General features: G+C 38.9%; 1 protein-coding gene across 1 annotated transcript; it reads left to right on the plus strand.

Annotated features, from left to right (window-relative positions):
* Nucleotides 1–12030: 12030 nt before the first annotated feature.
* LOC132631936 (uncharacterized) lies at nt 12031–13103 on the plus strand. The gene has a single exon (XM_060347690.1). It carries the CDS (start codon nt 12274–12276, stop codon nt 12997–12999), a length of 726 nt encoding a protein of 241 aa, XP_060203673.1. The 5' UTR covers nt 12031–12273; the 3' UTR covers nt 13000–13103.
* The last annotated feature ends 12041 nt before the right edge of the window (nt 13104–25144 follow it).

Here is a 25144-nt window from a genome sequence, read left to right on the forward strand (position 1 = left end):
AAAATTGATTTTCTTTATTTGTTTTTCACACCCCCCTCCTCCTCCTCCCCCAACACCCCCCCCCCCCCAAACAAACATTTTTTTTTTGGAAAGGTGGGGGGTGGTGCGTGCAAAAAAAATAAAAAGTTTTTTTTTCAAAACTTTTTTAAAAAAAGCAATTTTTGTTTTGGGGGTGGGGGGTAGTGAGGGGTGGGAGGAGGAGGGGGTGGTGAAAAAATTAAAAAAAATATATCAAAATTTTTTAAATTTTTTTTTTGGGGGGGGGGGGGGGGGGGGATGGGAAGAGGAGTGGAGGCTGGTAAGAAAAAATCAAAACTCTTTTTGAATTTTTTTTTATGAGTGGGGGGTTGTTGAGGGGTGGGGGAGGGTTGCGAGGAGAAGGAGGACGAGGGGTGTGAAAAAACAAATTAAAAAAAAATTGTTTTTTTGGGTGGGGGTAGTGAGGGGTGGGAGGAGGAGCGGGGGCTGGTGAAAAAATAAAATAAAATATCAAAACTTTTTTAAAAAATTTTGGTAGTGTGGGGGGGGAGGAGGAGGAATTAAGGTTGGTTCGGAAAAATCAAAAAAAAAAAAAAATTTTTTGGGGGGTCGTGGGGGGTGGGGAGAGGGTTGCGAGGAGAATGAGGAAGAGGAGGGGGTGAAAAAACAAATAAAGAAAATCAAAAAAAATAAAAAAAAAAATTCGAGGGTGCGGGGTTAGGGTGTTGGGAGGAGGGGGGTGAAAAAAATAAAGAAAATAAAAAAACATTAGCGGGGGGTGGGGGGGATGGGTCTGGGGTAGGGTCTCGGCGGGGGTGGGTCAAAGTGTTAAAAATAAAACTTGAGTACAAAGTGTTAAAAATAAAGTTGATGGTCAAAGTGTCAAAATGGAAACTTTTGGGCAACTTCAAAACCCCTTAATCCCTAATAGAAAATTATCACCTCTGCCTAATAATTAAAACTTGAGTCACCTCTCCTAAAATAAAAAACTAAAGAGTCACCAATAATTAAATGCCCCTTGTAACTTAGTAGGCGTTTGGACATGCGGTCGATGAGATGAAATTAGCCTTTGGACATGTATTTCATTTCATGGTTTCAAACCCTAAATCATTCGAAAAGTCATGATTTGAGATTTAAAACCATGATTTCAAAATTTTTAAATATAAAATTTGACCCATAAGTTTATATTTTGTAAATAAAAAAATTAAAAAAAAAAACTCATATGTTGGTAGAGATTTTTAATAATTACTCTCACCAATTATTTACCAACCTCATTAACTTCTACTAACCGTTATTTATGTTCGTACCATGTGGGAGGATTATGTTAGAGAGTAGTTACATTACTATTCATGTTAAATTTTTCTTTTTATTGAACTAAAATTGATGTTGTATTATTTAAAAAGGTCTTCTAGTAGCGTATTAATTTTGTTATCAACTATGACTTGCTCATTTGTAAGATTGTATAAGAATTGGAAAGGTTTTGATAGTTTTCACAACTTGTGGGGGTTTTATGTCTATAAGATAAAATACAACTTAAGTGATCCAAATTGCATGTCCAAACATGATTTCAAACCATGTTCAAACAGCTCCTTAGAATAACTTGTCTTTGACTGTTACAGGTCGTTTGATAGCCGGTTAGAGTATTTTTATTTTTTTTTATTTTTTTTATTAGTATTATTACATAGGGAAGGGGATTACAACAGGGGAAGTCGAAACTTCACCAACAAAGTAAAATCAACTGAGCTACTAGTCCCCACAAAATCGATTATTTAGATAGCCGGTTAGAGTTATGTAGGACCAGTAATGAGAAAATTTATACATTATATTAAGTAATGGGTGGTTTGGTAGCTAGACAAGAGACAAGATATTCATGTATTAACTTTTGCATTAACTTATACCATGTTTGGTAGCTAGTAGAGGGACAGTTTATTCATGTATTAATTTCGACATACTTATACCACCTTTGGTAGCTAGTTAGGAAGTAAATTATTCATGTATAAAATTAGTACGCCGTTTGATTTGTAATTTAGAAACCTACATAACTAATATATGTATAAGTTATGAGGAAATCTATATATTATTTTATGAGAGGCAAAAGATGAAATAACTAATACATGAATAAAAAGTAGACATGACAATATTACCCTTATCACCCCCGCTTAAATACTTTCATTTACTAAACAAACATTTTGTAAAAAAAATATTTAAATTTAATTGTAAACAATTATTTTAATTTTAAAAAGTATATAATATTTATTAACTAACAAATCAACATCCAAAGAAATAATTTATACATAACTAAACCGTGCATAACTAATACCTGAATAACTAATATATGCATTACTAATACCTACATTACCAATACCTGCATAATCCTAACCAGCTACCAAACGACCCCTAAGGGTTAGTTATGCAGGATTTAGTTAAGACTAAATTCATATATTAGTTATTTTATCTATTATCTAGTATAAAATAATTTATATATTTCCTCATAATATAGATTATGTATATATATATATATATATATATATATATATATATATATAGATTTTTAAATTATAAATTATTCATATCAAAAGAATACCACCAAATATGACATCTGCAGGATTTAATAGTTAAAATATATGAATAACATACTAGCTCCTAACAAGCTATCTGTTACGCGGCGCCTTCCTGAGACTTCTTGGAAGGGCGACGTAAGGCTAAGCAACCGATGATTCCAAGGTTACTGTTCGCCAACCGGGGTCCCCTCCGCACGCTAGACGAGACTGTCAATGCCGTGCGGAAAAACCAATGTCAAGAGCAATTGAGAGAACATAAAAGTGAATTGAGAATGAGAAAGAAAGAGAGCTTGTTTGCATTAATGAAAGCTATTACAATGAGAGCAAGCAGTGTCGAGGGGGAGAGACACCAGTACAGAGAATTGATTGCTTGCTTGAAAGTTTTGATTGCTTGATCCCCCCTAATAATGCTTTAAAAATAAAAATCCAAGTTAGAGGACTAGACATAAATTTTCTAGAGAATCACAACAAAAAATACATAAAGTAAACTACTTTATATTTACAACAAAAGAGACCTAACTAGAGCAGGTCCATGTGCACCCTCGGTCGTGGCACTGTCGTGCGTGCAGGGCACGGTGCGCACACACACTAGGGCGCAGGCACTGTAGCAGGGCTGCACTGTCACTGGGCATTGGGCACGCGTTGGGGCACGGCCAGCATAGGGGCGCGAGCGAGGGACATTGATGGGGTGACATAGGCAGAAGCAACCTTGTCACTTGGGGCGTCTGAGACCACGGGGCCGTCCATGGCGCTAGGCATTGAGAGGCTTGCCATGGCGCACATCTAAGGGGTCATGGGGCATGGCTGGAAAGCCGCCCATGACATTCTCCCCCACCTGAGTTGGCGACGTCCCCGGCGCCTTGCTTGCAAGATATTCATCGATCAGGTGCTTGTAGGCTTTGAGGTTGGTGCCCCTCTCCCACGTATTCTCTTCTGCATCACATCCCAGCCATTTCACCAGGAACTTTTGGTGATCTTTTCTTGAGGCATGTATGACTCGATCGTTGAGGATGGCTTCTACTACCCTTTTCCCAGTTGCTTGTGGGCCTCGAATGCTGGGTATTGTGAGCTGGCTTCATGAAGGGTCTTCTGTGTCTTCTTGAAAAGGCTTTAAAAGACTGACATGGAACACAGGATGAATCTTCCACCAAGCTGGGGTATCCACCCGGTATGCTACCTTCCAATGCGCCTCTCAATGGACAGAGGTCCAATGTATTTTTGCAACAGGCGGGGGTCATGGACCCCTGCAAATAGGTATCTTTTTGGGATCTTCACCATCACCTTGTCCCCAACCTGATATTCAACAAAGCGACGATTCTGATCTGCATGTCTATTCATCCGCTTTTGTGCCTTCACCAGATAGCTCCGCACTATCTCTAAATTCTGCTTCCATTCTTTCGAGAAGCTAGCTGCTCGTGGAGATTTTGCCATATTTGGGGCATTCACAGTGTGTGGGAGTAGCGGTTGCTGTCCGGTAACAATTTAAAAAGCGCTCTTATTTGTGCTAGAGCTCTTTTGCGAGTTGAAACACAGTTGGGCCGCATCCAATAGCTTCACCCAATTCTTCTGCGAGCCGGTAACAAAGTTCCGCAGATATTCCTCCAACATGCCATTGAACCACTCCGTCTGACCATCGGATTGCGGGTGAAGGCTTGAGCTGTGACTCAGATTAGACCCTAAGCACTTAAAGAGCTGGGTCTAAAAGTTGCCGGTGAAGCGAGAGTCGCGATCACTAACAATATCCTTGGGTAGACCCCAATATTTGACAACATGGGTGAAGAAGAGCCGAGTTGTCTCCTCTGCTGATATATACTTGGGTGCTGCAATAAAAGTGGCATACTTAGAGAATCGATCAACCACGACCAAGATAGTCGTGAGATCTCCAACCTTGGGCAAGCCGGTGATGAAATCCAATGAGACTCTTTCCCAAGGCCTCTTTGGGACAGGTAATGGCTCCAACAGGCCCGTTTGTGTCAAGCGGTCAGAATTGTCTTTCTGGCATACTAGGCAAGTCTTCACATACTGAGCGACATCATCTGCCATCTGGGGCCAATAATACGCACGGCGTAGCAGTGCCATGGTACGTTCTTCTCCTGGGTGGCCTGCCCATAGAGTGTCGTGACATTCCATCAGGAGAGTCCTCCGCATATCTCCTCCTTTAGGAACGTAAAGGCGGTTTCCTTTTGCCTTCAGGAACCCATCCTCCATGTAGAACTGGTGAGTTTTTCCTTGACCTGCTAAGTCGACCAAGTACTGTGCAGAAGGGTCCTTGGTGAGAAGGTCCTGGATTTGATCTTTTATGGTGGTAGCCACCTCACTCCCCCTAAGGGTGGCAAGCAGGCATACCGACGCTAGATTAGCCCTTCGACTTAGTGCATCCGCAATATGGTTGGTCTTCCCACTTCGGTATTCTAGATTGAAGTGAAATTCCACTAGAAGTTCCCGCCATCTGGCCTGGCGGCCATTTAGCTTTGGCTGGGTCATGAAATGACTGACAGCTGTGTTGTCTGTCTTCACCACGAATGGGAACCCCAGAAGATAGTGCCTCCAAAGGCACAAGCAATGGACGACAACCATTAATTCTTTCTCGTGGGCCGCATAACGTCGTTCCGCATTCTTCAACTTTCGACTCTCGTATGCCACCGGGTGCCCCTCTTGTAGCAAGACTCCGCCCAAGGCATAATGAGAGGCATTCGTCTGTACTTCGAAGGATTTGGTCAAGTCGGGCAAGGCTAAAACAGGGCTACTAGACATAGCCACTTTTAGTGAGTTGAAGGTGTCTGCTCTCTTTGGCGACCAGTCCCAAGGTGCGATCTTCTTGAGGAGATCTGTCAGTGGTAATGCAATGAGGGAGTAGTTCTTGACGAACCATCGATAAAAGTTGCATAGGCCAAGGAACGCCCTCAAGGCATGGATGTCCTTGGGTGGCGGCCAATCTGTGACAACCTTGATCTTTTGTTGGTCCATCTTGATGCGACCTTCTTCAACAACATGCCCAAGGAAGTCAATATGTTTTTGGGCAAAGGAGCATTTGGATAGCTTTACGTACAATTCATGCTCTCGCAACCGAGTTAGGACTTTCCTCAGGTGCTCCAGGTGTTCGCCCAATGTTTTGTTGTACACCACAATGTCGTCCAGGTATACCACCACAAATTCGTCAATGTATTCTTGAAAGACCTGGTTCATTAGAGTGCAAAACGTGGCCAGAGCATTGGTCAAACCGAACGGCATGACCAAGAAGTCGAACGAGCCATATCTTGTCACACATGTCGTCTTGGACTTGTCTCCTTCAGCAATGCGGACTTGCCAATAACCTATCTTCAGGTCTATTTTGGTGAACACTGTGGCACCGCCCAGTCTATCAAACAAGTCCGCCATTAGTGGTATGGGGTACTTGTTCTTCACGGTGATCTTATTGAGGGCCCGATAGTCAACACAGATCCTTAGGGTACCATTATGTTTCTTTTGGAATAGTACAAGTGACCCATAAGGCGACTTGGAGGGCACGATGATCCCCGTGTCCAGCATCTCCGTCAACTCTCTCCGAAGCTCGGTGAGTTCGGGTTGTGACATTCTGTAGGGTGCTCGGGCAGGTGGCTTCGCACCCGGCACCAATTCAATTTCATGATCGACCGTCCCCTTAGGCGGGAGTCACTTCGGCATATCTTGCGGCATGACATCCTCAAACTCTTTCATGAGCTCTTTCACAGGCATTGGAATGGGGCCCGAAGAACGTTCAATCTCTTCAATGCAAAGTGTAGCTAGGAACGTGGGTTCTTGTCGATGGACCCCCTTCTTCAGCTGCAACGCAGAGATATTTCCTGAGGCCATCTTTATGGTTGTGCATGGGACAATGCAGGGTTTGGCCCCGTTTGCTCCCATCATCAGAAGCACATCCGCGTAGGGTATGGGAATGATGTTAGTTTGTCTCATGAATTCCAACCCCACTATCAAGTCAAAGTCGTCAATGATCACTACCCACAAGTCGAACTTACCTTCATAAGGACCCATCTTTACCGGCACTCCTTTGGCTATTCCACCCACCAATTGGGGTGGTGAGTTGATAGCTTTGACACGACCCTTACCCTTTCCAACAACTAGGCCAAGGCGTTCTACTTCTGTGGTGGCCAGATAGTTATGCGTAGCACCTGTGTCTATCATGGCCTTAATAGGTTTGCCATTTACTCTTAAGTCGACAAACATCAGGGTTTTGTCCTTTCTAAGAGGAGGCCCGTTGCCTGCCTTTGTCTTTCCCTTCTTGGCAGTTGAGCTTGGGTCTTTCTTTTTGCATAGGCCGGCACTGGTGCCCTCTACAGCATTGGAAATGGAACAAACAAGTGCGTTGAAGGCACCTATTGGTTCTGTGTGATCCGCATCATCCTCATCATCGTCCGTCCCATCATCTAGAATTTGATGGGTGTTCATCTGTGCCTGTGGGCATTCATTGTTCCAATGTGGTCCGCCGCAATGACGACATCCTGAGGGGGGATTCCGCCCCCGATCATTATTATGAGACGCAACACTATTGCTACCTGAGGAGGAACCTTTAGATTTGGTTGCACTACGGTCTCCCCCATTTCTGCTGGGGCTAGTATTGTAGGATTGGCCCCCTTTAAATCCCCCACGGGCTGGTGGTTGAGGTCTATCCTTTCGAGCATCCACTTGGTAGTCACTGAGGCATTTCGCAGCTTGGATAGCTTTGGGCAAGGAATCAACCCTCTGTCTTTGTATTTCCATGAGGGCATAGGGCTTCAAACCTTCCATGAACGTGAAGAACTTGTCTTTGTCGCCCACGTCCCTTATGTTCAGCATGAGTGCAGAGAACTCGCGGACATAATCTCGGACTGACTTCGTTTGCCTGAGTTCCCGAAGCTTCCTCCGTGCATTATACTCGACGTTCTCGGGGAAGAACTGTAAGCGAATGGCTGTTTTAGTTCTTCCCATGTCTCAAGAGCATCCTCACCTGCCTTGATGGCTTCATATTTCACACGCCACCAGAGTTTGGCATCGCCTTGTAAATACATGGCAGCAGTTGCTACCTTCTTGGGCTCTTCCAATTCTCCCACAGCGTCGAAGTACTGCTCGATGTCAAAGATGAAATTTTCCACCTCTTTGGCATTTCGAGTGCCCTGATAGGGCTTTGGTTCAGGAATCTTGAGTTTTTGGGGTGCCGAGGCAGTGTTTGCCGCTCCCCCAATGGGATTGCCCCCTCCTGGAGTAGGCCTTGTAAGGCAGCGTTGACAATATTGAGTTGATTAGTCAAATTGTCGATGGTTCCTTGCATGGCAGTCAGTCTATCTGCCTCCTGAGTCCTATGGGCCAGATCCTCATTTCTTTGTATGGCAGCTGCCCGCACGGCTGCATCTGTGTCAGTAGCAATATTTACAATGTCTTGTTCGGCCTGTCGCATCCTGCGGTCCAGGTCCTCCACTCTTTCAGTCACGGGTCGAAATCTGTTGACCGCAGTTTCCAAAATCAAGAGGCTGTCTCCATGGTTCACCATGGTCAGAAAATGATGACAATAGCAACGTGTTCCCTCGTCCGATGTCGAGCCTAGGCTCTGATACCAACTGTTACGCGGCGCCTTCCTGAGACTTCTTGGAAGGGCGACGTAAGGCTAAGCAACCGATGATTCCAAAGTTACTGTCTGCCAACCGGGGTCCCCTCCGCACGCTAGACGAGACTGTCAGTGTCGTGCGGGAAAACCAATGTCAAGAGCAATTGAGAGAACAAAAAAGTGAATTGAGAATGAGAAAGAAAGAGAGCTTGTTTGCATTAATGAAAGCTATTACAATGAGAGCAAGCAGTGTCGAGGGGGAGAGACACCAGTATAGAGAATTGATTGCTTGCTTGAAAGTTTTGATTGCTTGATCCCCCTTAATAATGCTTTAAAAATAAAAGCCCAAGTTACAGGACTAGACATAAATTTGCTAGAGAATCACAACCAAAAATACATAAAGTAAACTACTCTATATTTACAACAAAAGAGACCTAACTAGAGGAGGTCCATGTGCACCCTCGGTCGTGGCACTGTCGTGCGCGCACACTGGGGCGCAGGCACTGGGCGCTGAGCGCTGGCACTGTAGCAGGGCTGCACTGTCACTGGGCGCTGGGCACGCGTTGGGGCACGACCAGCATAGGGGCGCGAGCGAGGGACATTGATTGGGTGACATAGGCAGAAGCAACCTTGTCACTTAGGGCGTCCGAGACCACGGGGCCGTCCATGGCGCTAGGCGTTGAGAGGCTTGCCATGGCGCCATGGGGCGCATCTAAGGTGTCATGGGGCATGGCTGGAAAGCCGCCCATGACATTCAAATGACCTAGGAATTGTTAGATAGGAGTTGGCTAATGATTGGGTTGGGTTGTTTATATTTGGGTATATTTTATTTTGGGAAAACTACATAAATGACAAATATTTGGGCTTTAATCCAGCCACATAGCATATGTTTCAATATTTACATTTTGTAGTAACATGCCCAGCTTCCAGCGCGTGTATTCATTTTTTTCACTGTATTCATTTTTTATTTTCGTCGTATTCATGAATACATCGAATTTTTTTCCCATGGTTTTTCACTGTATTCATGAAAATGACTATCTGTATTCATAAATTGGATTGATGTATTCATATATACAACGAGTAAAACTGAATACATAAAAATATATATACACAAAAAATTAACAAACACCATATTTTTCGATATGTATACAACAAATACAGGCGTATACAAGATAGATACACCAAAATAATAAAAAATACAGGCGAAAAACACTGTATACACTCAAATACTGAATACAAGAAATAAAATTGACTGTATTCATTTGTATACACTTCAAATTCACTGTATTCAGTTGTATACAAAAAGATCTTTCTCGAAAAATTGGAAAAATATTGTAGACAGTGTATTTATACACTGTATGTGTACACAGATTTGAAAAAAAAAATTTGAAAAATATTGTATACAGTGTATGTATACACAGATCTGGAAAACAAACTTCCAGTCAGATATGAAAAATTCCGATCAAATCTGTGTGCACCTTGCTCTCCTTCAACTTCTTCTCCGTCATCATCACCGTCAGCTTCAGATTTGAAATTTTTTTATCAGATTTGTGTACACCTTCTTCTCCTTCACCTTCTTCTCCGTCACGTTCTCCTCCTCCACCTTCTTCTCCACTGGTATTTTCGCTGGACACATGGCGCCGGAGAAAGACGACAAAGTTGGCAGTGGTTTCGGCGGAGAAAGAGGACGGAAGAAGAACGACGACGACGGTGGTTTTCGTCGGAGCTCTGGTGAGTGTGGAGGAGGAGAAGATGTTAGAGAGAGAGAGAGAGAAAGAGAGTGGAGGAGAGTGTTGTAGATGTTAGATAGAGGATGAGGAGAAGAAGTTATGTATTTTACTTTATTAGTTACTAAATGATATTAATATACAAATGTTTGTTATGGCCTTATGGGAAGTAATTAAGTTAAACTATAGCTACTAAATGTCATTACCTACTAGAAGTTTGTCAAGCCATGTAGTTTGCCCTTTTATTTATGGGATTTTTCCCTGGGTGTGTGATTATGCAAATTGATCATGTTTAGCAATACAATATGTGCCTACTTGGATAGGCTTATGGTTTTTAGCTTCTTTTTGTTATTTTAGTTTAAAAACAAGTGTTTAAAAGTATTTTATTTTTATTTTTATTCAAACACTATAAAAATACTTAAGCTATTTTAGCTTAAAAACACCTACAATAACCCATTCCAAGGTAGCTAGAGTTCCGGTCAAAACATACAACTTGTATAGTTTTATTTTTCTTGTATAAAATTTGATCAGAACACACAAATTGCATATAATTATGTGGTATATGTATTTTATATGTTGTGCGCATGGCACTTTATGTTGAGTAATATATTGGAAATACAAATAATCTACACTCGAAATATAAAATATATTCAACCTATTTATACATCGGGATCTGGAGAAAAAAAAATTGTTCTTCTCTCTCTTCGAGTTTCAATTTAAAATTCTTATGAAAATCGAGACAAATCCTCACCAAACTCCCTCAAAAATGACGTTTAAACTCCAAATACATTCACAATCATTTGCAAAACCATCCAATTCAAACAGATAACAATTTTGCAAAATTCAATTTTTTCGAATTTAAAGCTTTTTGATTGTTGATGAAGCTTTTCTCAGTTTGGGTGTGCTTGGTGAGATAGAAAAAGAGAAAACAAGAAAAGTTATAATTTAAAATGGAAAAAATTTGTAGTTACATGTAATCAAATAAAATTATCATAAAGAACAATAATTAATTCTTAAAAGTGGCTTACGCCTGTGAAAAATAATTCGTTTATTATCTATGGGCTATAGGTAGGGATAACAGAATATGTATCATGTAAATGTTACGTGTATAGCCTAAAAATTGACCTGCTAATAATCCGTTTTCGATTAACCGAATTTAAAAAAAAAAATCAATTCGATTTTTTCGATTTAAAAAACATTTAGTTCGGTCGATATTTTTTCCATAAAACCTTAGTTAACATATTTTTTTTTCTCCTTTTACAGGAAAAGAATGCGCTTAAAATAGAGAGAGAGAGAGGGGAGCTTGATGAAAAATCATACACCGAACATCACGTCCTTTCTTCAAAAAAATGTAGAAGGCTTTATGGTAAATTTTGCACTGCCCTTTCTTGGTCTGATAATCCTTTCTTATCTCACAGCACCTAAACATTCCTAAAACAATCAAGACAGACTAGAATCCTAAAAATGTGGGAAGTAGAATGAACAAGAGTAACAAGAACTCATTCTTATCTTAATGTCAAGCCGGGATGACAAAACTAACCAAATCCATGTAACCGTCCAACTACACATATTACCAGTATATGCCCTTCGATTTACTCCTACGTTCAGAATACTTCTATCATCTATAGCAATATGTAAGAGTAAACACATTTTTCTTATTCTTTAGGTTATTATATTAAATTTGCTAATAAAAAATTATCTATGATAATAGGTGAATTTACCCCTAAAGTATTAAAAAATTATGCACCGAAAGCAGGGGGCAAATCTAGGAGAGTGGGAGAGTGTTCACTTGAACCTTCTCAGTAAAATATTATATTATATATATAAGGTATTTTTTTTTTTGCGTACTCTGTTAACTTCTTTGAACACGAAATTCAAAAAATCACGTGTCTTGTTAATTTTATTTTTCTTATTTGAGCGACCATTTAAAAATCGAGCCAAGGATCTTCCGAAAACAACCTCTCTATCCAAGGTAGGAGTCTCTCCAGACCCCACGTGAGATTAGCTAGGTATGTTGTTGTTGAGCGACCATATTACAATCAACCTCGCAAAATTACGGAATAGTAGCTCACTATGGCACGACAGCCCCCAATTGGACCGCCGAATGACATGACTCCTTAGCAGCTTCGAACAATTTTGACTAACGACAAAAAAGCCATAGCTAACGAATGAAGTACCCACATGACATTCATAAGATAAACTGATCATCAACATACAAAACCTGCAATGTCCCCTCTTGCCAGCCACGTATTTTATCCAACACCAACTGCCACGTGTACTCCTCTCGTCCCCCCATAATCATGATAGCTACTGAAATTTTAACTTCAAGCGGTTGTTCACTTTCTCAACTAGGAGTCCCATCTAGTTCCTTATTATCATCAAAAAGATCACCATATATCAACAAATTTAACTTCATAAAAGAAGCAACCAAGAACAAGATTTTGAAGAAATGTCAGGTGGGGTTGGTCCATGTAGTGACATTAGTTTACCCACAGATGAACACTTTGAACAGGACAAGAACCAGACCAAAAATTCCCAGAAAAAACCTCAACAAAACGGAAAATTCGTCACTTTCCGACAGCTCAACGTCCTCGCAATTATAATAATCTTCTCTTCTAGTGGCATGGTGAGTCTTGAGGACTTTGCCTTTGTCCTATTCTCTCTAATTTACATCTACTTCATTTCCAAAATTGCCTTTCCCCCAATTAATTCACCTGAGCCTCCTGTTTTCGGCGAAAACAACAAAATTCTAAATCTTTACGTCTCAATTGGAGCACTCATAGGATTATTCCTCCCCATAGCTTATATTTTCCATGGAATTTACGAGGGTGACAAAGAAGGTATTAAAGCAGCAGCCCCACATGTTTTCTTGCTAGCGAGTCAAGTTTTTATGGAAGGAGTGACGTTTACCGATAGATTTTCGCTACCCATAAGAGTATTTGTTCCAGTTTTTTACAATTCAAGGAGGATTTTTACAATTATGGAGTGGTTGAGGATTGAAATATCGAAAGTGGATCAAGAATATGGAGGGAATATGAGGAGGGTGTATATTGGTAGAGGTTTAGCTGTTGCGAATATGGTGTTTTGGTGTTTTAATTTGTTTGGTTTCTTGTTGCCTGTCTATCTTCCTAAGGCCTTTAAGATATACTACTCTAACCGCAAGTTAAAAGATTGATTAAAGTGTATAATTTAGGTTTTTGTTTTCATCTTGCAAAGGATTCAAGTAGTTTTAGTATGTATGTATATGGTGACATATAAATGGATTTGCATATCTTTGTATCTGTACGCATTATTTAATTAGTTGCTAAAGAAAGGATGCATAGATAGTTGCTGCAAATATTGTTGTGGGATCTTTTGTTTTGGATAAGGAAATTTCAGTCTCCATCAATTCTTTAACAAAAAGGAGAAAAATACAAAGTACTCGGTAACTAATATTTCCCATTATGAACAGAACTAAGCGGACTAACTCGATCGCTTAAGGTATTGTATTGTAGGGTTTTCACTTTGATCAGTTATATTAAGACTTTCATTCATGTACAGGTAATCTCTGCCCGTCAGAGAGGAAAGAATCTCCACGAAAGAAGGAGATCTTAAACGTTAGCGTCTTCAAATACAAGAGTATACAATTCTATCCTTGGTGGTTAAGCTTCACTTTAGTTAGCATAAAATAAGTGGATTCAGTGAGAGGAAGTTTGTCAGTATGAGACCAACCCTTCTGAAGTGAAGGATTGTCGTCCTATAATCCAGTATTTTTAGTTCAATTTTATTAAGGTTCCCCTACTAGCCACGAGAAGTTAATGCAGCTTGAGAGGTCCTTCTATATATCATCAAGTACACTACTGACTTTCCCCACGTATCATGATAGCATCATCAACCTTTGGTGCTTATAGGGGCCTACCATACACGAGTTTACGACTGACTTCTCGATGTTATCATGATAGTATCGCCAATTTTTGATTGTTTATAGGCCTCTATCATATACATATGCACCGTAAGAGTTTTCGTAAGAACACTGAATGATGGTCGGGGTAATCCCAAATTAATGATGAGAATTGGTCCAATCAATAATAGTTTCAAATAAGTTGAAATCAGTTATACAATATGAATGCTCATTTACCATATCTTTTTTTTTAATTTTAGTTCAATGCATATCATTATTAAGCATAAATGATCTCAATTCTTTCTGCTTAAAGAGCTGATTCAGCTCCCTGATATTCCACGAGCTAAATATCATGGTGGTTCTGAAGAGGGCTGCTTAGGACCCTTATTACCATTAACATCAAGTACAATCCCCAGAGAATTGAGTTCTTCCTGCCTTTTTTTTATGTGCTGCTTGTATAGTATCCTTATTTACCTATATTTGAACTGCATCCTTCTGCCTCTGAACTTCTTTCACAAGGTCTGTAGTTGTTTCTACATCAGTATCAACCTGTTGTTGTTCAGTATCAGAGGCCTTTGCTATTGTTGTGGCCTGAGAAGTCTCAGCCTGATTATTTGAGATTGCCTTAGCAAGCCACTGAGTCTGTTGTTTCTTCTGCTTGGCTTTTGGAGCATTTATCTAAGCTGGTGGGGCAGTTGCAGTGAGTATTGGATCAGTTTTCTGGGCTAGTTTCACAGGACACTTCTCAATTGCATGACCCAAACACGTACAGTCTTGACAATACTCTGGCCACCAATCATAGTCTATCTGCTGATTAATGCAAATACCATTAGCCTTCTCAATTAGCATTTGATCTGGCAGTGGCTGTGTTATATGAAGCTTAATGAGTATCCTTGCATAAGCAATTCTATCCTGCTCAGTAGTCAATTTATCTGTGTAAATAGGCCTTCCTAGGTAACTTGTTATACGACCTAGATTCTCAGTAGCCCAATAATGAACAGGTAGATTAGGGAAGTTCACCCATAAGGGCATCTTTCGTATTGACTCAGCTCCCATTTGGAAATAAGCAGTCCACTGTTTGAGCACCATTAGTCGATAGTTATAGGTTTATGGTCCATATTCCAGAACATCCAGTTTATTTTGTTCATTAGCAAATTTGAAAATGAAATAACCATCCTTGTGTAAGAATACTCTGGGGTCTCCACAAAATTCCAAATAGCATACACAAACTTCAGCATTAACTTGAACGTAAGGTTTTTCCCAACAACATAGCCAATTAAAGCACTATGCCACTTCTGTTTTTGGTGTTCCAATTCAATCAAATTAAGCTTCACAACCTTTTCCCCCCTTTTTAATCACAGGAGGAAAGTAGCTCAGCTGTTTAACTCGATTTGGAGCATTGTTGTTCACCTTGTAATCCTCTGGTATTGGTGTAGCATTACCAACCTGGGGTGGTGATGTCCTGTGAAGTTACGACGCATTCGATGCCAATTGCTTAGCCTTTTGTGAATTGTCAAGTACTTTTGATATCATTTGTCGTGTTTTTGTGTTGATTTGTAGAATAACAAGTGTTGGAAGAAACATGAGGCAAAATGAAGCAAAAACAAGCTAAAGTGAACCAAAACACCACCTGCAAGTCGCATGTACTGCATGCGAGTCGCAGGTGTTGCAGCATCTGATGACAGAGATACTCAGAACTGAAGATAGTGGTGCAGCACATGCGAGTACCACATGCGAGTCGCACCTGATGCAGCAGATGCTGCACCACAGCTGTTTGAAGATGCAGCACCTGCGAGACTTTGGTGCAACCTGCGAGTGCGACACCAAGTGCGATTCGCACCAGATGCACAGGGGTATTTTTGTCTGGAATTGGTTCCCGTTTTGGCAAGTCTATAAATAGATTTCTAGGGTTTTGGACTCATTATTCTACAGATTTTAAAGTTGTCTTTTTGTGGAGCTCATTTATTATTGGTTGGTGAAGCTTTTTAGAGATTTCTTTGCTTTTTTCATCTTCTCCATTCAATATTGTTGTAAGCTTTAAGAATACACTTTATATCATTGCTTTACTTTTAATGAACATTAGTAGCCAATCTCTTTAGCTAAGGTTGTGGGACCAAATGTGTTAGTTATGTGATTGAGTTTCATATTCATACTTCATTTATATGCTAATGGTGTTTTCTATTAACTCTTCAAGCGTTAATGTCTTGTGATGGTGTACAACATTACTTGTGCCTTAATACCATTACTTTGCTTGGAAAAGAAAGTAGAGGTTAGGAAAAAAGTTAATAGCAACAATTTTGGTCATTAAATCCATCTAATAGCTTGAGCTAGGAATAGAAAGCTAGTTGAGGCTAAATGAGTGTTCTCTTATAAAACATTCTAGGGCTTGGAAAAGCCTAGGATGAAATTTTCTAATTTGATTGGAAAACTTTTGGCAAGAATCACGTGACCCTTGGTTTAATACACCTAGGCATATGAATGATTTGAAGTGATACCCAAGCGCATTACTTTCCATTGGAACCACAACCTTAGTCCCTTTTACCAATAGTTTACATCTTTTAATAACTCTTAATCATTAATGAACAAACATCAAACCAATTACTATTATATTCCCCTCTCCCTTGAAATATAGACTAATAGTCGAGCGTTACACTTAACAAGTATATTTCTTCGTTGTATTCTCTATGGAATTTGACCCCAACCTCGTTGTGTTCTATATTTGACAACGACCGCTTACTCCTAATATTAAAGGTGTAATTTGGGCGTATCAAAATTTGGCGCCGTTGCCGGGGAATACGGTCTAGAAATTTACTAACTAGTGTAAAACTTTACTGAAGTCTTTATTTATCTTCTTATTTTCTTTTGTTGTTGCGTGTTATGCAGGCAATATGGATGAGGATGGTAATTCCATTTAAAATCCACCAGTGGCGGTCGTCGAAGAGGCTGTAGAGGCAGGCTATGCAGCCGCAATTCAGCCTCCGCCTCTAATTGGAAACTCGAGTTTCCACATGACCAACACAATGCTACACCTGCTCAACACTAAGGGCCTGTTTGGCGGTCTACCCAAAGATGACCCGAATAGGCACCTTAGGAATTTTCTTGGGGTGTGTTCTACCAATGTGCATCCGGGCATCTCAATTGAAACAGTCAAGCTACGACTCTCCCCGTACTCCCTAACGGGGGAAGCCACGGGTTGGTTAGATAATCTCCCGTTCGGATCCATCATTACTTGGGAGGAATTGACCGAAGTACTCCTCAAGAAGTTCTTCCCTCCATCTCGGATGTTGCAACTCTGTGACGAAATCAACAACTTTCGTTAACTTCCTGATGAGGCTCTCCATGAAACTTGAATTCATTTTAAAAAGAAAGTCAAAAGCTATCCCAAGTATGGATTGCCCGATAGTGTGCTTCTACAAATATTTTATAGGTCTTTAGACTTGGTCAACAAATCAGTGGCGAACAACATCGCGGAAGGGTCTATTATGGATAATTCTTATGCCACTGTTTGTGAATTGTTGGATAAATTGACCGAGACTAATGAAGCATGGCACACTAGGGATTCGGAAGTAGGTGGAGGAAGTTCCTCCAAAAATGTACTCACTCGTGAGATGATTAAGAAGGAGGAAGAGAGAGATAAATCCATGGCTAAACTTGTCACCAAAATGGACCTTCTTACAAAACATGTCATGGGTGGCGGAAAAAAGTGAATGTGGTAGAATCTTGTGAAGGGGGTTCTCCGGATGAGCAATGTTTCCAAATGTATGATGAGGAGACAATTTATGTCAACAATCAAAGGGAGGGTTCTTGTCCAAACTACCAAGGTCCGAGTCAAGGATCTTGGCGGCAAGGTCAAGGGAATCAAGGTTGGAACAAAGATCAAGGTAACTCCAATTGGAGAGAAAATCGTGACAACAATCAAGGGGGTTACAACAACAACTGCAACAATCATCGGAGTTCAAATCAGTATATCCCTCCAAAGGGGAATCAACAAAGTTCTAGTCAATCGCCCACTAGCGATCCCGCTAGTTCAAAAATTGAAGATATGTTGTCAAAAGTGTTGAAGAAAGTGGAATCCACCGATACCTTTTGCAAGGAGACAAGAGATGAGGTGAAATCAATGGGGAAAGTTGTAAGTTCACACTCCATATACATTAAACAATTGGAGTCTCAACTTGGCCAAATCTCGGCTATCCTCAACCAAAGGCAAAAAGGCGCACTCCCTAGTGATACGGTTGCAAATCCAAGGAATGATGGTGATACTAAATTCAATGCAATTACTACTAGGAGTGGTAAAACAATTGGTACAGAGGCATTGGTGAAAAATGATGTGTTGGGTGATGATGAGAAAATGATTGAAGAACCCATTGTTGTTGAAGAAGAAGAGACTCCTAAGAAGAATCGGGCTAGTATTGAAAATCCCATTGTTGTTGAAGATGCTCCGGAAATTAATGATGCTTCAAAAAAGCAAGGAAGCGGTAGAGGAGGTACCAAGGGCTTCACCGCCCGTGATGAATCCTCATCCTCCATTACCTCAACGATTGGCAAAGAAAACGGACGATGGAAAATTCCTCAAGTTCATCGAACGATTAAAAAGGCTCTCAATAAATATTCCATTGGTTGAGTCACTTGAGCAAATGCTCAGTTATGCAAAGTTCATGAAATATCTTGTGACCAAAAGAAGGAGTCCTGGCCTTGAAACATTGGGAGGCACTTATCATTGTAGTGCAATTGTTGTTATACCCTATTTTAACCGGAGTCAAAATAGTTTACAACATCCCGGTAATTACGGGGTTAATTAAAGTACAGGAGTCGCCACCTAATTATTTATGGTGAATTAGGAAACCTAAAGTTCATTAAAGTTATTTTCTAAAGTTAACTCCGTTTTAATGTCTACGAAACCAAATGATTCTAGGTACGGGTTCAACTAATTTAAAGGGAAGGTATTAGGTATCCTTTAAATTCCATTAATAATGGTTAACCGACCGGACTTAGGTGAATTAATTAGGCTAGAAAAAAAATATAAATATAGCATTTTAAATATTTTAAGAAAATAGCTTGCAAATGCAATTAAAGTTATAAATGGAAATATAAGAATACTACTTAAAATGAGACAATAGTTTGTAGAAAAGATTTTGGTTGTAGGTCAAAATATAATTTATGGGCGAGGTATTAATATCTAATTGTATATCTTTCTTATTGTTCAAAGCACTTGCTATGTTTTGGCTTTCACTCTTAATTGCCACCAAACCATCAACTATTATATGATCAACTGTGTTAAGTCCTTCCGTCACAACCTCCTCATTGTTCGGAGTGTTTGCTATTGTTTAATTAGACGTGAAGTGAGTATATTTCAACGTTGCTAACATGTTTAGATCAACTAACAACATGAATGAAATCAAAATCACTTTGTCATTTAGCTAAAGTAACAAACAAACCAGAAGACAAATAATGATCATATAACTCAGCAAAAGATATCATCAAGCAAGCATAACACAAGTATAAAACAAGCAGATCTGCCACCGATATTGACTCTCAACAGAAAGATCGGATTTTGGTTCGCTTTTAAGCGACGTGAAGCTGGGAACGAACAAGCATGTACGGGCTCCATGTGATAGCAGCGTCGTTGAGTTTCGAAGTGAAACTCTTCGGCTCCGGTGTAGTCATACAAAATAAACAAAGTAAAAGAGGAGGAGTTAGAGATGCTCTACTGCTTCTTAATAGTGAAGGAAACATACAAACACATCCACAACCACATCATCATTCAAACATTTAAATGATAGTAATAACGTTAGAGGAACACACTAAGCCACCGCTATTCTTTTTGAGCAAAACAGTGAGGAAAAATCTAGAAAGAAAAAAGGGTACTGATCTGATAGATGTACTTGGATTCAACAGAAGCGAATTCCTTCTTGACTTAAGGGAAACATTTGAACTTGAACATAGGCCAACATGTATAGATCTTTCATCTAAACTTATTAAAATGTATTTATTGTTTAAATCACATCTAGATAGAGTTTACCAGATTAGAACAGAAACTTTCAGAACACAGAATGTGGAAGATCTTTGCTATTTTTACAAAAAAAATGCCTTCAGACCAAATGAAAAAGCTTCTAAATTTTAATAAAGGACTATAGAGACATATTGATTGTAATTCTAGTCATAAACTCAACAAACCAAAAGATATTGTCTACATTAACTAGGAGGGGATATGAGATGCTCAAGCATATTTGAATACCCTTGAAACTGTCAACTTAAAATAACTAAACACACTTTGCGAAATGTCGAACAAGGAAGCGATTCAACTCATGTTTATCAAATGACTCTAAAGGAGCCAAACTATTTAAAGCATTTCTATTCTTATATTGACTTAAACATAGGCTAGAGTGGTCAAACAAGAAAGCATGGCTCAAGTTAGGAAGTAAATTAGTTTGTGGGACTAAGGTAACTAAATCCTAAATGAAAGGTAAACTTCCATCTTAATGTCAAAACAAGAAAGCATGTATTCTCCATAAAATGCTCAATAGGATGACCAACCATTTTCCCTTTTTTAAAAAAAAAAAAAAAAAACATACGATAGTAGAGTAGAGTATGTGTGTATATCACCACTTCAACCCATGAAAGGCATTTACTACAACAATTAGGCCGTGTACGGCATCACACAAAATAAACCTAATCAAAATCGCACTGAAGTAGGGAATACACTTAATGACCTTCCAAATCAGGAACAAACTTATTTAACAACAAAACACATGAAGATAGAAACAGAACAGGGCAACAGAAAGCCATACTTTGCATACATGTTGAAAGTTGAAAGGGAATTAAATATCTAAATTCATAAAACTCATCCATGCTTAATCAGTTCCAGATTTCTAGTAAACAAGACAGAGCTAATTATCATTTCAAACTAAGGTTAACTAGACTAAACTCATACAAATTGAAATGAAACTGGGAGAAGAACTTTACATTCAGAAACTCTAGAAAAACAGAGTTAATATGATCTGGTTTATGGAGCCTTCATAAAATATATCTAAATATTAACAAATGGTAAAACTAAGACGCGAACCTTAATGTCTATTTATCATTCGTCAATTATAGCTACTACGCGAAATAAGAAATGCAAGCAAGTTTTCGAATAGCAGATGGCAACAGCAAGATATTAAACATGATTTTTTCTATACTAACACAATTTAAACAGAACGATAAATCGAAATAGCATCAGATTTACCTGTTGGTGGTGCAGTGAACAGGGTGCGGGGTCGCAGATTTATGCTTGAACACGAACGAACCCGAATCCGCTTGAATTAACTAAAGTTTCAAATCGAAAAGTGAACATAGAGTAATATGTTGGCTGTTATTTTCTTTTTAGAGTGAGGCTATGGCTGTTAACCCTGAAATAGAATGGAATTTGAAAAAATCCCAGATATAGAGTAGTGGAAAGATCGAAAAAAAAATGTTGAATGTGGTAAAGTATCGGTGGTCTTTTTATATCAGACCAAGACTAGGGTTTCGGACATTTTCCATTTCAAATTCAAAAAAAAGAATCCCCCTAAGAGGTGTCACGGGTGGAGATTTTGAAACTAAAATTTGAAATCGAGTCAAAGCTTCTGCTAATCTGAACGTTGGAGTCTATTTCACGTGATTTGCTTCAACCTTTTGCCCAAAGTGGACCGATTCTTTCTGGTCTTTTTGAATCTATTGTGTTTGAAATGAGAAAAGGGAATGCCTTTCCTATCAACGACAGAAGGCTCAGGCGTCGCGACAATTTTGGTGTGGAAATGGCATAGACAAAAAATGTCATGGCTAAAAGGGAAGTAGGGTTTTGCTTCAAATGGAGGAGGAAGAAAAGAGGGAAAGGGATGAGAGGGGCTGTAAGGGTGCGGCGTATGTTTGTTTCTCTAGGTTTAGGAAAATGACCGGGTATTTGTTTCATTGGGCCGGGTCGGGTAAATGGTGGGTGTGGGCTGGTCGGTTCGAGTAGGAGGGGAAATGGGCTGGTACCGAATTAAACGTGCGGGCTGATTATTTGGGCCATTTATTTGGCTGAAATTGTTGATCCTTCCTCCTCTATTTTTTTTTTTTGGGCTTCTAATTTAATAACTAGTACAATATATACTATGATAATTAGTGATTAATATGTAGAAAATAAAGGACTTAATAAAGTATAATTAATTTAACGAGTACAAAATCCGAAAATAAAATGATGACGAACTATTTTGAAATTTGTGATAAAGTAATGCTAGTAATGTTTGTTATACTCTATTTTAACCAGGGGCAAAATAGTTTACAACATTCCGGTGATTCCGGGGTTATTTAAAGTTAAGAGTCGCCACCTAATTATTTATGGTGAATTAGGGCACCTAAAGTTAATTAAAGTGAATTTTAAAGTTAACTCCGTTTCAAATCTACGAAACCAAAAATCTAGGTAAGGGTTCAACTAACTTAAAAGGGAATGTATTAGACACCCTTTAAGATCCATTAACAATGGTTAACTTACCAATGGTAAATGTAACATTTTATAATAATTAAGAAATATTTCATAAGTATTGCTAAAGTCATAGATAGATATAGAAGAATGCTATTTAAATTAGAATAAAGTAGTAGTTTATAGGAGAAAGACTTTAACCATATTGAAAAATAGGCTGGATTGGTCAATACATTAATAAGAATTCAATGATCTATTAGTAATTCATTTTAACCATTTAGCTTATTAAGTAACAAATAAAATCGAAAAGGGCAATGAACAAATTAATTTCCTACTATTATGTGAAAAGTTTTCTGAAAAAATATAACCACGTCTTTGTGAAAATTGGGCCTTGTTTGGGAACATAAAGATATAACTTAAGCTTGGAAAGGATTCATCACTTATTAGAAATAGTCATTTATTGCCTTTAAAAGAAATACGCATAAAACTAAAAGGGGTTTATAAAATAATGCTAGGACTCTAACTTGAGGCATGTGAATGGTTTTGAAATCGGACTCAATTCCTTAGCAAATATCGATTGGTTTAATTATACCTTTAAAGTTAATCGCATGCTAATCTTAAACCATTATATCATGTATTAAGAGCATCAAACACACACCCAAAGAAATCGTTCAAAACACACATTCAAACAAAATAATAAGCAGAGTTGAGAGTTTAAAAAAAAAGGAAAAGGGAATCGTCATGGGCGAGCCTCAAGCGAATTTCATTGTTTTCTTGTTGTGGGATGAAATTAAGGAATAAGGAACGGTCGACTCCACGCACGGGCGATGTATTAATGCCGAGACTCAATTTTGGAACTCCGTTTTGAGCGAGTCCCGAATTGGAACTTCGTTTTCTCCGGTGTGTACATGTAAACAAAAACAAGAAGCAAATAAGGAATTAGCCAAGGGAATAAGCATAGATCCTTAAACTAGTAGAAGACTCATACACTGTATGATAACTACTTGGAAATAAAGTCATCTCGGTTGACACTCAAAGTTTTCACAAGTAAAGGAAGAAACGTAGGACAGGGGACCATTTTAAAGAATTCAGCCCAAGACAGAACACAAATGCTTTTTAGGATGCACATTTAAAGGGAAGAGAATGCATAGAGGTCCAGTTTGAGTGAAGATGGTGAACAACTCCAGATTTAAATTAAACATATAGTCATCTTATAGTGTAACAAACAGTGACATTAACTAACCAAGGGGAGGGGCTTGAAATAGAAACCAACAATTAACATACTTGCATAAACATCATTTCGGAAAGAAAAAGAGTGACAAAATAGGTTTCAAAATTAAACAAGTGATCAAGAATATATCGACAATGCCTCAAACCGAACATTTCTCTTAAGTCGAACATAAGACAAAAGGATCACTGGAAAAAAACATGTTCTCATTCTAGTTGCATAATATGGTATTGACTCCTTAGTAAGATCTTATCTAAAAATCAGCTATAAACCATGACTAAAGGAGAACCCTATATTATATATTCAAACACAGTACAAACTTAACCATAGCGTAACAAACCATTCCATATTCTATACCTAGTGAATCTTTAAAGAAAGTAAGATAACCAGAAGATGAAATGGACAAAAGATACTAACATGGTATGTTATACATAAGAGCATATTTCTCACTTAAGACAAGACCCAAAACCTCAACATTTATACAAAATCATTGCTACGTACAAAAAACCAATGCTAAACTAAAGGGCTAATCCTTTCAGCTAATTCACAGGTCATGCTTGTGACTTGTAAAGCCGATAACAAGGTTTAATCAGGCAGGCATTTTCAGAAGGCTGAACACAGACCAAAACGTAACAGAAAAGAAAACAAATTCGTGTTTTTCACTCATATTTGACAGAAGATAAACGACTAAACTACCAAAGCTTAATCATGCTGAGTTTATATGAGATCCTCAACAACCCAAGAAACAGAACTGGAAGCTAAATTCGATACTAAAAACAAAATAGGATAAAAATAAAATGACAAGAGGGGAGATTACTTATCTAATTCTAACAGCATTTCAAATCTAAGCTAATCTACATTGTAATAAGAAAATGAACAGAGCTAAATAAAATGCTAGTACGAGATGAAAAATTTCACGTGCAAATAATGAATCACAAATACCAATCAAAATTAAATCGAAATTAAAATGGGAGAAAGAGAGGGATTGCACCGACCTTTCTCGTGTGTAATGAAAGAGGTGTCGACGCCACGGATCTATCCTCGACTCCAAAGTAAAAGCCGAATTTATAAAAATGAATAATTTAACACTCCAAATGAGTGTTCAGATATGGTGATGGAAATATGAATACTTCAAGAGGGGTTAGGTATTTAGAAAACTCAAATCCGAATCGATTTCAAGGTATCAGAGAATTGATAAACCACTTAATACTCCAAACGAGTATTCCAAGATATAGTAAAAATGTTGATATTGTAAGAGGGGTTCAGGCCAGATAAAAAAGAAAAGACTTTGTAACCAAAATACTCGTGTATTCCGATTAGTGTGTTGAATCCCCCCAAAAAATCCCCTAATCAGTCTTCCAAAATCCTCCCTTCGGCTAAGCACTAGAGATATATTTATAGGTAACATTAGGGCTTTTTGAAAGAGGGTCACAGACCGAGATTTAGGGCGGGGGTTTTGAATGATTTTGAATCGAGTCAAATGGACCCGTTATCTGCATGTGATTTGCTGCAGATTCGTCCCAAAACGGACCGATTTTTCTCCGCCCTTCGGAGATTTGTTGTGTTTGAAGCAAGAAATAGAAGGTCCTTTCTCTGTCAACGGTAGAGCAAAGCAGATATAGGGACGTTGTTATGTGGAAATGGGGAAGCCAAGTATGGAATGGTAAAAAGGGACTGAAGTTTTGGCTAAAAATGGAGGAAGGGAGAGAAGAGAGGAGAGAGGACGAGAGCGGAGGGAAAGAGAAAGAGTGTGGCGCCTGTTCTTGTTTTAGTTAGGTTAGATGATGAAG

The sequence above is a fragment of the Lycium barbarum genome, chromosome 3, assembly GCF_019175385.1.
Source record: "Lycium barbarum isolate Lr01 chromosome 3, ASM1917538v2, whole genome shotgun sequence".
NCBI lineage: Eukaryota > Viridiplantae > Streptophyta > Magnoliopsida > Solanales > Solanaceae > Lycium > Lycium barbarum.

Excerpts from the sequence above, each read along its gene's own strand:
- LOC132631936 (XM_060347690.1), top strand. The coding sequence starts at position 12,274 with ATGTCAGGTGGGGTTGGTCCATGTAGTGACATTAGTTTACCCACAGAT.